Below are 15449 nucleotides of genomic sequence, written 5' to 3'. Positions count from 1 at the left end.
ATAAGTAATTGGACATAGTAAGAACTATATGGAGATACTCGTGTAATTAAGATAGGATTCATCACCCTAAGTAAATTAGGAAAAATGTTCTAATTGCTTTCTATTAGTATTGATTAAAAATCCTAATGCATGGTAGAATGAAATTAGCAAATTAGATTTGAAATTTCATTCAATTGATCAATGGGCTAAGATTAAAAGAACTAACATGATTTAATAAAGCAGACACACTTCATGCCTAATTACTAAATCAGAACATTAATGATAAGGGATATTCATTACACTGATAAATTATGCACTGAAAGGTTAAGTCAAACCACTTTGACTTTCCAAATATTTGGGTATTCATAACATATTGCTAGACAAGGTACTTGACTTTTAAATATTAATTAATTAATTTAATTTATATTTATTACCAACATATTTGAAACTTAGAAGGTTACACACATAAAAATAGATATAAAAAAGTGAAAACGAGAAATCAAATCAAGTACGACTTGATTACATATAAGTTTTGTGACATTAAAGACAAAATTGTAATTTATATTTAATTACAACTTTACCTAAATTATTAAGTATTGACTTAATTAATTTATGTCTAAAATTTATCAGATAATTATAGATTAAATAAACCTAATATTTTAATTATGATTTATTTAATTAAATAGTTAAATAAATAAATATAATTGATTAAATTATGTATTATGATTTATTCATTTAAACTATATATATATATATATATATATATTAGTTATAACTTATTTATTTATAACTTCCGATTTTCATATATAAGGTTTAAGAAATAGTTTAAAAATGTAAGTTCTTCATAGCCACAAAACCAAACATAGAATGTAAGATAATTAGTTCTACCATACTTTCTATTCTCTCAGCCTTCTAAAATAGTTTTATTGTTTTTCGATTATCTGTTTGTATGGATACTATTAGAGGCCAGACAATTGGATGACTTGTGGTTGGCAACAACCTAGCCGCATAAATCGAAGTTTTGAAAAATATGTAGAAGAGATATTCTTCTAAATAATTTTATTACTTTAAATCAGTTGACAACCTACCTTGGGCAATCGTTTAAACGGATTCTTGTTGATTATTTAGTTATAATTATCTTATTTCGCTGCGTATTTTTCATATTGAAACTCAACAGTTTCCTTTTAATGAAATTTATAGTTTGATTTCTTTTAAAAAAATATGCAATAATTATCTATCCTTTAACATGGAAATAAATATACTTAAACATGAAAAACAGAGCAAAATATTACTATAAAATTGAAATTCATTGGCTTAATTATATTATCAAATGTCTTTTTTAATGTTGGCTAGATCAAATTTAAAGAAAACCATTTATTCAAAAACTTAAGTACTTGTTAGTTTTATTTTTTCACGACTTATCACTATCCAAATCTAGGATCAAACCGGTGTAGTAAGACTAAAATCTAAACGCACGTCTGGCTCCTCAGCTCACATGCATCCTTATTTTTTAATTTTTAACTTTTCAATTGTTTTTTAAGTTTTAAGGGCTGAGGTGGGGGCTTTTAAATTTTTAAAATGCTTTATAAATGTACATGTCACTTTTCTATCCGATCTCTAATGAAAATCTAACAGATTCCCTTTTATGTAATATCAATTAAAATTTTTATATTTTTACATAACAAATTAAATTTTAGAAACGGTAATATCATAAGATATATTTGAGGTATAATGAGTAAAATCAAACCACCTTTTGGCTCAAATAGTTAAGGTATTGTACACCAGCACAAAAGATGTGGGTTCATATCCCACGTAAGCCTTTTCTCGTTCAAGTTGAACTGAAAATTATGATTATGATTTTTTTTTTTTCATTTAAGTTAATGCTTATGAATTATATGAATTATGATTTTATTTGTTACATTGTGTTTACATCTAGTTAAGTGATCTGCTAAGACTTCTAATATTATAGCAATAAACTCAATATAAACATAGAAATTTTGTTCTACTAAAGATAGAAACTAATTCAATCAATAACAGGAATCATATAAAAAATAATACTTTTCATATGTATAATTTTGAGAAAATAGTATTATCATTTTGACAAAATACGAAATGTTAAATTTTACAAATACAATGACTATACTCCATAGAGATTAGATTTTTGTTGGCTTAAAAAAAAAAAAAAAAAAAAAAACGAAATCACATTGAAGAGATGTTAGAAAAAAAAAATAGAAGACAACATATATTTTATGTTTACCTCTAACAATTTAGTCATGTATTAAAAATGATTTAGCAACTTATATATCTTAATCCTTTATGTAAGTTAAACATTTCTTATTTCTCAATTATTTGAGATATTGGAGTAAATTAAATATTATTATTTTCATTTTATATAAAATTGAATATTCTTAATCCGTTAATTATTTTCTCAAATAGTCATTGACTGACATCTCTTTCACTAATAAAATCAAGATGCTAAATAGGGATAAGATGAGTGCTACTAATACCCATACTATCATAAAAAATGAGTGAATAAGTCTTTGGTGGAGGAGAATCAAGAATGTGTAACCCAATTAGAGTAGACAACGCTAGGTTCGACAAACGATCAGCAACAGCATTCGCCTCCCCGAACACATGGCGAGCTTGCACTTCCCAATCTTGCTACAGTAATGATCGACAATCTTGCACTAAATTACTAGCGCAAGTATTATACTCACGGTTTCCTTTTAACCAAGCCAATTGGAGTCCTTTATAAACCGCTAATAATTTTACCAAAATGCTGAACAAATGCCAATATTAGCTACAAAACCTGACTTCAATCTCCCTAGATGGTCATGGATGATCCCGCCTCCACCAGCTAAACCAAAATGCCTTTTACAATAACTATCTATATTGAGAGTAATCTAAACAAATTTCGGAGAATCTCATTTAACTATCTTGATAACATATCTATTATTATAGGGACAAATATAGAAATTGTCTTCCTTAGACACATCAACCATAGTGAATTTCGAGGAAATGTTAATAAGGTATTTAATGGAAGAATGAGTCTAAGTTTGACTTGCTTTGCTACCTTTTAAGTCCTAAGTCAAAAGGAAGAGAGAGCATCTATATTATTATGAGAAAAAAAGAAATAGAAATTCTCATTCAACGTATATAGTATAGTAATTAGTCCTAATCAAACATGGATTATAACTAAAGCGATAAACCCAATCCCTCAAAGGATAATAAAAACCCTAGCAATACACCAAATTCTAAGGAGAATATGATAATTTTTTTTTTTTTTTTTTACAAAAATTTTATATTCTTAATTGTATATCCGTATCTTTTTAGTAATAATTAATACAAACCCAAACAAATTATACTATCATAATTAATTCAAATAGTACTTTCTCAAATAGGAGCCTCTTTTCTGTGAATAGATCTATGCCCCAAAGTTATATTTTTTCACTTTATTTGTTTCAAAATATAATTCGTCCAACATTTTGCATAAAAAGTCAAAAATAATTAATTCTCTTAAATTATAATAAAATTAATGATATTCTTTGTCTCAAAACCAATGGTAATTTGTGAAGGTAATTACTTTCTGTCCCAAAATATAAGTTATTCAAGAATTTTATATGAAAATTAAAAAAACAATTAATTCTCCTAAATTATAACAAAATAAAATTATAACAAAATCAAAGATAATTTAACTAAATTACTCTTTATTTCAAAACTAAAGGTAATTTGTGAATATAGTTTTTATATCTAATATGAATAAAAGTAACATCGAAAAACCATCATTTATTACTCCTTAAAATATTCAAATGACTTGTATTTTGAAATAAATAATCAACATAAAACGACGTATATTTCTAATGAAATCCAGATTATTATATTGATCCATCTGCTGTTTTGTTTTTATTAATTATACATGTTAAAAAAAGGTCATATTTTGATAAAAAAAAAATGCACATTTGACAAAAGAAACCTAATATTAATAAATATCAATAGTCCTAACTTTAGAGAACAATAGATAAAGATAACTTACAAATTTACTTTTTTAGAAAAAAAAATGTAATTGCTAACTTGGAAAATATATATTATATTTACTATAAAGTAACTTGGGTAGTATAATATCCAACTATCATGGCAAAAGTAGTAAAATGTAGAAGCATCCATATATTCGAAATATAAGTGTATGAAAATAATTAGACGCTGATAAATGGTATATCTTAAAACATTAACAAATTTCTTCATTTATGTGAAAAGCCGGATAAAACAGTCTCTAATAAGGGGGTACGGATATCAACTGTTTACAAAAAAAAAAAAAAAAAAAACAAATTTCTTTGTTTTATATTTAAAATAATTTAATATTATAAATCAAGATGAAAAATAGAGCTAGTCACCAATCCAAAGTTCAAAATAAAACCAATTTGAAATCAAAACAATACAAATCTAGACCAAAATGAACCTAAAAATTCAATCTAATCCACACCAAAATTGGGAGGAATCAATTCAAGTTTAGGGACCGAAATCAACCTGGAAACACCGATTGAACCGGATATTCTATGCTGATTCCAATCTCAAACTGGGGAGAAAAAGAAAATACAAAACAAGACCAGACCGAAGCTAGTGAGCCCTTCGCCACGCCAAAACCAACTGAGCTGACATCTAAACCAAAGCCTTAGCAATCAATTCCAATTTCGTTTCAGAGCATAGAAGAAGACCCTGCATCTCTGGATTCAGTGAAATAACCAGACATAATAAAACAAGATACTTTGCTTCACGCCTTGTGAGCACAAATTTCTGCTTTTTCTCTTTTCTTTTTCTTTTTTTTTAAGGGAAGTCTCTTTTTCTGCTTTTAAAACTACTACTGAAGACTGATATTTAATTTCAATAGCAACATAAAGCTTGTGTAAACATAACCAGTGCTCCACTGATAACATTATCAATAGAATTTGCTCAAAACTTCACCCCCTATGACTTTTAACCTAATGAAAGAACCTAATTTTCGAGCATTCTGATCATGGGTATGGAAAAAAGGAAGATATTACAAACTCTCTTTGTCCCTAGAGGGAATCTCACGATACTAACTAAGCAATTCGAGGTTAAAACCAGTAGCCACAAATTTGCATAGTAACAATGCATAGAAAAGGGAAACAAGAGCATCAGGGCATGTTTGGAAGCACACACAAATGTTCATTAGCTGATATTATAACCAATACTCGATATTCGAGTCATCCATAGCGTTTCCATACCATCCCTACTAATTGCGTGCTGTTATGATATATTTGGAAGCCCTTGTCCAAAAATGAATATTTTACATAGAGCTGGAACAATTCCATCAATAACTGGCCGTTTTGAATAACTCAATGAACACATATTTGGAATAACTCGATGAACACAGCAAAAGCTGTCTTGACAAAGGCCATGAGCATGTCCATTCGAAAAAGGAAATCACACACCTAATCAGCTATGCTGAACAGGTAAACCAAAGTTCAGAACCTCCTATACAAAACATAAAAATCCCTTAGATGTTGATCAGACACTGCGGAAGTAGGATTCACTGAGACCTACTTAAGAAAATTGTTTATTTTAAAACAAATCATCGCACCGCCTCCTCAATCCAACTTCACCCCTTAAAATGGAAGGTAGAAAAAGAAAATAACAAAAAGAGGTAACAATCATGCATGCTGTTACAGCAATATCACAACAAATCTGAAGGATTTCTAGATATTCAGTTTGATTGTCATCATGGGCACATAAATAATAAAGTGCAATTTTTGGCACAGTACTCATGAGGGCATTACTGGGTACAAATACCCAGCTTCTAAGTCCAGTCACACATACAACACTAGAAAATGATAAATAATAATAAAATAAAAAAAAAAAAAAAAAAAGAGCCTCTTGTTTGTGCAAACTTAACATCTTCTCAGCACTGTACAATTCAACAGAGCAAAGGGAACAACATACTGGAGCTAATGTGCAAGAAAATACCTCCCCATGACATTAATTAGCAGTTATCTCTTCCTTCGCTTTGTCTCCACCTAGCAAACAAATAAATAAATCTTTAAGAAACTAAAGGATAGAAACTTAAAAAAAAAAAAAAAAAAAACAGCCAACCCTCGATTAGAATCATTATGGCAAGTAATATAACCAAATTAATCAAGATCAATTTGCTTGTCAGTGTGAATGAATTCCATGATTTTGCAAGTCATTTGAAAATCCACACATGTAAATATTTGGTACCAATTAGAACTTTATTTGGAATTCTACTCCGTTAAATCCATGGAATTTTTTACACCTGATCCCATCTTATCAAATTCGATAAAATTTTACAAATAAAATCTTACATTAGTAAGCCTATAGCTGACTTCACAAATGTTTTGAAATGAATTACAAATGAAATGAATTCCACATTCTTTTGATCCAGACATGACGTAAATGAATTCATGAAATTGTTCTCCAGGCTCCATACTAACAAAAATAATTCCTTAGGTTGGAAGTATTTGATATAAATACATTAGCTTTTCTTTAAAAAAACATGTCATTCAAAAATATATGTATTGTGGCTCCCATCTTTGTCATATGAAACTAGTAACCACTTGAAATGTTATTTTTTTCAATTTAGCAATGTTCCATAACTTACACTTAAAAAATGCACAATGACGCAAGGTAAAATCCTCCAAAATAAAAGGCACATAAAGGGACATTGGGTTGATCTTAGAAATGAAAAGAAAATGGTAATAGACGTCTAAAGCAAAAAATCTATTCAAGGTCTATTTTTAAAATAAGTAAATAAAATTTGATGGTAATTTTTAAGATTTTTACAAGTATACTGTCATTTCATAAAAAATTTAAATATAAAAATATCATAAAACAAAATTAATTTCCTTGTGAAATAAAGAAGAAAATGGAATCTTATTCCAGGAATTGTATTCTATTCCCATATACACATCAAACCAAACATTACTTAAGGAATTAGCCAATGCTGTCTTAGTGTTAAATATATCATAGATATTCAGTTGGATTTAGTCATAGTATTTTGGCAATATCATTGATTTAGACATAAAAATTTTCTATCACTGAATACAAGGATTTTGGCAATATTTATTGCCTTCCACACAATAGAGAAAAAAATCAAAGAAATAGACATTTAGATGCCTAACGACAAAATGCCACCCCAAACTCTATAGGAATGAAGACTGTTGCAAGCTGAAACAGGAGACAAATTTTAATTAAAAAAAAAAAGAAAAGAAATGTAAAGAGAATCTGCCAGCAAGTACCAGGTCAGATATTTGTACAGATGACAATTTCATTTATATGTAAGTTGGTGAAGCCACAATCCGTGGGACAGGCAACTAGTAAACGCAAGAAAAGCTAAAGCTAGAATCAGAATATTAAGAACTCCCAAATATTACAAGACTACAACAATGTTCTGCTTCCACACAACTTGAGGAGATGGACATTTAGAATTTTAGATCTAAACAACAGATATGCCATCCCCAGACCTACAAGCCAGTGTTTCAAAAGCACTAGGCACCGTTGAGGCAACAATGTCCTCCATTGCCTGAGGCGCTAGGCGCCACTCAAGGCGGTCGCCCGAGTGATATGAGGGTTAAAAATTCTAGACAACTCAAAATTTAGAATTCTATATTGGTTCCAAAAGGCATTAGATAATTTAAAATTCTAGATATATTGTTAAAGAAATCAAAAGTTCGAAACTATATCTTGCATTTAGAATTAGAATTATTGCATCCAAAGATTAATTTCAAAAAGCACATTAAATAATCTAGAAATTCTAGATGAATATATAAGAATCAAAACTATGTCACGTAAACTTAAAATCCTAGTTGCTAAGGATTTTCTTTTTTACATTGAGTCTGTTATGTTCTTTCATATAGCAGAAACTACGTGCTTTCCTTTCCTATTTATTGGATTTTATTCACCTAATTCTTTGATTGGCTGTCAAGCTTTCCAATTTGAAGCCATTTTCTCTTCTTTTTTTTTTCCCATATTTGTTATACTTATTTCTAATGGTTAGATTAGATTTTGATGTTTTTATTTAGTGGCTGTCAAAGTTTCCAATTTTCAGCCACTTTGTTTTTTTTTTTTTTTTTTCCAGATTTGTGTTAACTTTTGACCTAATTATTAAATGGCTGTCAAACTTTCTATATTCCAGCCACTTTTAGCTTCTTTTTTTTTTCTATTAAATGTTAACCTAAGATTTTAATATCAATATGGGGAGTAGCAATTTCTATTTGAGGCGCTTGCCTGAACATTACTATGCCTTGCAACACCTTGGCGCCTAGGCAACGCCCAGTTATAATATTGCCTCTTCTGAAGATATACCAGGTGCCTATCCCTCACCTCGCCTAGTGCACCTGGTGATAACACTGCTTCAAGCATGAAGAACTTAATGCTAAAGAAAGACTACTAGCGTAAAAGTAGCATGTCAAATTCTTGTACAGATCATGCATATGTGAGTTAGTGAACTCAAAATGATCGTTGATGCTTTAAGAATGCAACCAGAAAGTTATATATTTTCTGCATCCATCTGAAAACCCTTGTGTGATGAAAACTAAAATACTTCGTAATTAAAACATCCAGATCGAGTAAGTCGCCCGTAGATCTAAAAAGCTAAAGCTAATAGAAAGCTCATATTTATGCCAGCCATTGAATACCAAATAACAATAAACTGGCACTTTTTTGACATAGATTTATGTCTTTCAAGGAGAAAAAGAAAAGATAACCATAACACGTTTACTAAAGTAATAGTAACAATAATAATAATAGATAAGAGTATGGTGCTTAAACACTTAAAAGAACTACTACATGAGTTTATTATGATCAAGACTTGATGCAAAAAGCCACTTTAAGAAGCCAGCTATAGCAATAAAATTTCCAATTTCTCAACAGGGTATACAAGCCCATATAATTACAAGTAAAACATAATATATAACTAAAATATATAAAGTATACATTTTAATAACTAATGGATTTTTTAATAATATAATATTTTATTTTATTTGCATTATTTAATATTTTAACAGTGTTCATTTATTAATAAATAAAGTAAATAACCAATAAAATATTAGATAAATATAACAATTTTTTAAATTTTAATGTTATATATATTATTTTATAATTTGTATTAATATTTTAATGCATTAAATTATTCATACTATGAAATAATTAATATTAATATATATTGTTAGTTGTTGTTATCGCCATGAGCTGAGCAACCTATTCCAGAGGCTCACAATTTCAATTTTGAAGTTGCCCCTCTGAATTATAAAATGTCTGCTGTAGTTATGTTGCAATTCCGAGGGATTGGACAAGGAAATGCAATGCTATATCTCAGTGAGCACCAAACAGCTGAACTGAATTTAAGGACTTCAATTGCAATTCTAGGGCACTCAATTCAACTTCAAAAGGGGCCTCATGTTTAAAATGTAAAGCTTTACACCAACTAATCATGTATCAATCTATCTAATTCAACATTCCATGATCAACACTGATAATGCATGTATCTATCAGATATATCCCTCTTTTATCTTCAATCAATAGACCAGGGACAGACCCGAAATATTTGGTTAGCGGAGGCAATGGATAAAAATAATAATTTAGTGGGGGCCGAAAGTAAAAAGTTAGTGGAGAAAATTCAGATTATTGTAATTATACATACTAAAATGTAAAACACCATATACTAACATGTAAAAGACCAGGCGGGGGCAGCTGCCCCCACTGTAGATCTGTCCCTCCAATAGACCCACATAGATTTAGTTGCTCAGCAAGTAGCATCAGCTAGCATGCTTCTTAGGAACCTAAAAAAGAAATCCAAATAAGGCCCTATTCCCTCATCATTTGAGTATTAGTTAACTGCATGTTGTTATTGAAAGAGTAGACAGTAACTAACCACCAGAGAACAGATAATCTAAATTTCATATTGTAATACAACCAGTTTGGCAACAATGCCGTTCATGGACCAACATGTTACTTAAGACAAATATTTGCTTATCTACCAAAAGAAATTGATCAGATTAAGTTGGCAATTCCTAATTCCACATAAATTGGATATAGTTCAATTTAGCCCATATCAGGGTTCAGCCTACTCAACATGAAAGAAAAGGCAAAAAAACTCCTCCGCATTTTCAAATGTATCAGTAAGAGCAACAGGATGGCCAAGGCAGAATCTGATAGGGAAAAGTCACATGATGTTTACCATGCAAGTCTATTCCATTGAGAGACTTTATAAAGCAATTCATGGAATCACAATCAGCAATTAGTAAGCAAGAACACAATCAGCTACAGCTTTTTTACTTTTTCCTTGGCCCATATGATGCTTCAAAACTAGCACTTGTACCTCAAACTATTTTCCTCCCAGCCATTTCTCCTACATCTCACTTTGTGCAAATTTATTGCATGCATATTAAGAAGGATAAATTACTAAAATTCCCTGAACTTAGTCATAACATATGGTTTGGCACCCTGCTATTCAATAATTAGCAATTTACTGCCCATGCTACCATCATATAAGAATTCTACAACAATTGGAACAGGTAAAAGAAAAGATGCTATCACATTATGCACATAAACTGATTACTAGTTGCCAATGGACTTCACACTGCTAAAACAACATTACAGAAATTCAGCCCAAAGTCTCCACCCACAACCAGAGTTGTTCTAGGAACACAAAACTCACCTTGGCCTCAACAGATGGTGATACTGGGAATGCATTCAAAGATCTTTTTGCATCCTCATCAGAAGAACAGTCAGAACACAGAAAGTGATCCAACTTTTTGGCTTCTTCAATAGTCATACCCATACAAGAAGGATGAAACCTGCAACATATCAGCAAAGGTATCAGGAAAACCACTTTTCAGAGTTCTTACAGCATAATTGCTGAAGTACAAAAATAAAAACCCCAGAATACATAATAATTGTAATATCATACTGGAGTGTTATGTGATATCTCATAATTTCACAAGTGCATCCCAATTAGTTAAAAGCTCAACCATCAAAGTTGTTTTTTGATTTATTTATTTATTCCTAGAAAGTTTGTGTGACTCGATTAAAATTTATTCCCCAACAAGTTGGGGTCAGCTAGATGGATGTGTTACTCTATCCCACTTGGTAACCGGAAAATGCCCCTTCACAATTTTAGTCAACAGCAGAACAAGACAATCTCAAACAACTATGGATGCGTAGTATATAACATCCTAAATTGAGCATTGCAGTAAATGTTTAAACAAAACACAACACAGTTCTGCTGGCCATTCAGATGATTTCTTGTGGTGTGCCCCCTAGAAGACATCAGTGCAGTTGCTTGGATACGTATAAAAGAATTTTGTTCATGGAACACTATAGCGATCTCTATATTTTTGAACAAGCTTGGACAGACAAGAAACACAAGGTGACTCTTGATTCAAAAGAACTAAAAGAACCTATATGAACTTTACCCAATCCTAAAGAACACTAATAAAACAAGAAGATTTTTGCCTCCATTCGATAGCAAGCAATTGACGTTACATAAATGTCTAAAGATGACCTTTCAGTTAAACTATCCCCAAAAACCATCACGATAACACGTTTTAAGTAGAAATTTTACCATTTCGAATCTAGGCAGCAATTTACAACTCAAGTTTGCTGATTTCACCTCCACTGATTAATGATCTTCCATAACCAATCGTTTGAAAGCCATTCTTAATGATTATAATTATAAATCACGAGAGAGAGAGAGAGAGAGAGAGAGAGAGAGAGAGAGAGAGAGAATGGTTCAGGTCCTAATTTGTTGATATGCAAACCAGCACTGTTATTTCAAGTGATGTTCAAGTTTCTTCACACTTCAAGATTTAATTTGATACATTAAGTTACTAGAATATAGCCCTCATTTGCCCTCAGACATGGTTAATGCGTTGATTTACAATCTGTCTAAGTCATGTTTGATTGCACTTGAAAAAGATTTATCCCTGCTTTGGATGCTCCAGGCATTATACCAGGACAATTCCGTGGTTGATATCAAATTAAGAATGAAAACCATCTTGATTTTCTCATATGATATTCTAAGTATTTCAATCATTTTAGGAAAATTATTTTGAAAAGAATTTTTCAAAAGAAATTTTGGTTGAAACGAATGCCCTCCGCAGGTCCTGCAAGGATGCAACATAATTGATTATGAGGACCTGAAACATGAGGAGTCCATAAAAAGTTAACCATGCAAAGGTTTAACCATTCAACTATTGAATGAAATGACTTTGGACAAATTAGGAGAGGAGCTACAGGAAAAATTACAAATAATCACATGTTAAACCATGCATAGATCATGGAAATGTGTGGGAAGAAGAAAAAAGAAGAAAAAAAAAAAAAGAGCAAAGTTTGACAAAACCCTACTAGCATGACAGCTCAATGATTATCTCCACGTGTTACAAGTTGCTGAAGTTGGTGCAGAACAAATAATCTACAGCCTAGAAATGGCTAATAGAGCCTGCAAGTTTGTGTTAAATTGAATAACTTTAGTTTCATAAAAGCACTACCTTCATGAAGTTCTAAGCCAAAACACAAGATATTATTGCAATTCAAGGGGAGCCATTATTTGACACGTCTTTTGGAAACTTACTAGCATGCCATTTAGACAATCAGGAAGATGTAAATGCACCATTTGTAACCGGATGAATCAATGTACACCTCAAAGATTTGCCAACCACAATTAAATTCATGCACAGGGCCACGAATGTGTTGAGCCAATTTTTTGAATGATTAGATTTGGCTTGTTTATGAAATGATTTTTGTATGCAGTCTAGGCTTGTCTCCTTTTATAAAGAAGTCAAGTGCAAACCATGCTGTTCAAATGGGTTGATTGTTGAATAAGCCAGAAAGGAGCTAAAAAATTTCTCAAGAGACAAAGTTATAAATGAAATTGTTCAAAAATTTATTCAACAAAATCTCAAATAATAATTTGAAGGATTTTCAATATGCTTAACCATGCTTATAATGTTTAATATTGTTTAAAACTGCATAACTTGAGGGACCACATTATATGGAACTAAAAAGGTCATAATTTCCGTAGAATTTCATGAGCTTAAAGCAAGCAAGTTCACTCATTTCAAGTTACGCTCATTTATTAAATGCCCTGACCTTGGCAGCATCAAACAGCTCATCAAGTTGATTGGCTCATTTGCAGCCATAATCTTGCAATCCTCAATATGCTTTAGGTAAAGTTCCAATACTAACCAAAATAGGAAAATTTTAGGAGACAAAAGCATTTCATTTCCAATCAACAAAATTGGAATTGTCAAAATTCAGGCTATGTCAACATGCGTTGCTGAAGACAATTAACTCTCATGGAAATGTGTTTCTGAAACACAACAAGATTCACAGGAGTCCTGAACATATTATCTGCAATAGTTGAATGAATATCACATATCTAAATGTGCAACCTGATTAGATAGCTTCATTGCATATTTCAAAACATTTACATATACCATAAAATTGGCAAATCCAAATGAACAAAAGCGCAAACTAGCTAAACAAACAGGATAAAAGTGCATGGGATGCTATTACAAGTATTATACTGTTACGGTAATGAAGCTACTGCCACGAAACATGAAAGAAATAGAGCAAAAGAATGAAATGTCCACTCTAGATCAAAATCTGCGTTGCTTCAACAAACAAAAACGTAGATAAAACAAGTGAAATATGCTTCTAGTCATAAAAGGAGAATATGAAAGAAAATTTACCAATCCTTGCAACCCTCACACTGCACCATTAGATCATCTGGATTGTATGGCATCTCACATTTACAGTAACTTCAAAGGAGAACAAAAAAAACAATCAAAAGTACCAATTAATCCAATACCTAAAACCAACAAAAACAAATTCGCAACCAATCACAGAAAAACCATAAGAATTAGAATACTCACACGGCTACACGGTCAGGGGTGAAACCACCAGTGGCAGCCTTGTATTCAAACCTACAAAAGTAATCCTCAGCTCCAACATTTTCAAGCTTAGTATAGTTCTTGAAGGAGTGCACAGTGCACTTGCCTTCAATTGTGTGTGCACTTTGCACGTCATAATGGTCCGATAGAAAGAGCTCTTTTGCACCATGGAATTGGCGGCGACCACCGATTGACTCCTCTGGCCGATAATACCACCGGACACGGACTTTGACGTTGTTGCGATGATCAGCCTCAATTTTCTCAACACGAGCAACATAAGGAGGCTTATCTGAGTCCGAAGGACGCATTAACACACAGTCCCCAGCTGCAATAACAAATAAAACTTCAAAATAAACCCAAAACCGAATAATCAAAACGGAAATTTAAAAAAAAATAAAACAAAATTTTGGATTTTGAAAAGAGACCAAAACGAACAAACAAATATGAAATAACCCAAACGTAACAAATGACAGAAAAGAAAAGCAAAAACGCAAAACTAATCAACAAAACAGAAAAATTAACGAATTTTCAAAACATGATATGATATAAAAGGGAAAGATTTTCAAAATCGGGTTTTAAGAGGAAACGAATTTAAATGAAAAATTCATGGAATCCCATAACCAAAAAGGGAAAAGGATGGAGAGTTAAAGGAGGAAGTATATACGTCGAACAATTTTGTTGGTGCCTTTGATAGTGTAAGAATCGAGGTCTTTTTTGCCTGGTTTAGTTTTGGCCATGAATCGGTTGGTTATGGATTTGCTTTGAAGGTAGAACAGAAAGGGACGACAAAGGAGGTGAAATGTGGAAACGTGTGTAAGGATTAAGAAAGTTCCAGCCTGTTTGGAGAGGAGAGGAGAGGAGAGGAGAGGAAAAGAAACCCTAAGAGCTAGGAATTGCAGCTTTAGCAAGCTCTGTGTTAGAGAGAGAGAGTGAGTGTGTGTAATAAGGTGGGCTTTGTTGTGATGCGAGGAGAAGAAAGATGGAGGACACGTCATTATCCATGATCAGTCATTCTGTTATTTATGGATTAATTGAAAATTTTATGTCTAAATTTTTTAAAATTTTTTATTTTAACGTATAGAAAAAAAGAAATCAAGCATCTGTATAAATGTTTTTTATACAATTTAATACATTTTTGCTGAATCTTTTCATCAATAAATCATGATGAATTTTTACTTTATATATTTTGCTACGTTATTACATTTTTTTTCCTATTTCTTATTGTTTCATATTATTTCTAAATTAGAAGAAAATTAAAAATTATTTTTAAGACAGAGATATTAAGACAAAATTTAAAAAAATGAAAAGTAAAAAATGAAGCCAATGAATGTTTTATATCGAGTAAAATCATCCATTTTAATTTTTTAAATAAAATAATATTTTCAAATACTTAATTGCAAATTTATTTTATTCGGACACTAAAAAAAATTATAAAAATCCAAACATCATAAGTATAATTGTATGTATACCCATATATATTTACGTAGAAAATACCGACTAAATATTGGATATTAAAAATATATTGTAACTAGTCGTAAATTCGCA

The 15449-nt window shown here is 31.0% G+C and overlaps 1 protein-coding gene across 3 annotated transcripts; it reads right to left on the bottom strand.

The window, feature by feature from the left end:
• Nucleotides 1-5671: 5671 nt before the first annotated feature.
• Nucleotides 5672-14890, bottom strand: LOC105640844 (chromatin remodeling protein EBS). 3 transcript variants are annotated; one of them, XR_016320044.1, is made up of 6 exons: nucleotides 14569-14886; nucleotides 13887-14229; nucleotides 13704-13772; nucleotides 10670-10808; nucleotides 9679-9791; nucleotides 5672-6011 (listed from the first exon to the last, which is right to left on the bottom strand). XR_016320044.1 is itself a non-coding variant. In XM_089719059.1 (5 exons), exons 1-5 carry the CDS (start codon nucleotides 14639-14641, stop codon nucleotides 5985-5987), a joined length of 651 nt encoding a protein of 216 aa, XP_089575185.1. In that variant the 5' UTR covers nucleotides 14642-14884; the 3' UTR covers nucleotides 5672-5984. The 3 variants fall into 3 exon arrangements, 1 of the variants encoding a protein (XP_089575185.1); XM_089719059.1 differs by lacking the exon at nucleotides 9679-9791 and having other exon boundaries at nucleotides 14569-14884; XR_016320043.1 differs by lacking the exons at nucleotides 5672-6011; nucleotides 9679-9791 and adding an exon at nucleotides 11576-12116 and having other exon boundaries at nucleotides 10669-10808; nucleotides 14569-14890.
• Between the last annotated feature and the right edge of the window lie 559 nt (nucleotides 14891-15449).

This window comes from Jatropha curcas, chromosome 3 (genome assembly GCF_041381405.1).
Source record: "Jatropha curcas cultivar XTBG-Jc1 chromosome 3, XTBG_Jcur_1.0, whole genome shotgun sequence".
In the NCBI taxonomy this organism is placed as follows: domain Eukaryota; kingdom Viridiplantae; phylum Streptophyta; class Magnoliopsida; order Malpighiales; family Euphorbiaceae; genus Jatropha; species Jatropha curcas.
The sequence above is the reverse complement of the archived record's forward strand: the minus strand, read 5'-3'. Positions and strand labels throughout refer to the sequence as shown.

What these genes read in the sequence shown, in the direction of transcription:
- LOC105640844 (XM_089719059.1), bottom strand. Translation starts at nt 14,641, where the DNA reads ATGGCCAAAACTAAACCAGGCAAAAAAGACCTCGATTCTTACACTATC. An exon ending in CACCAACAAAATTGTTCGAC is followed by an intron (nt 14,230 to 14,568) that starts GTATATACTTCC and finishes TTGTTATTGCAG; the next exon opens with CTGGGGACTGTGTGTTAATG. An exon ending in CACCATCTGTTGAGGCCAAG is followed by an intron (nt 6,012 to 10,669) that starts GTGAGTTTTGTG and finishes TTTGTTTGCTAG; the next exon opens with GTGGAGACAAAGCGAAGGAA.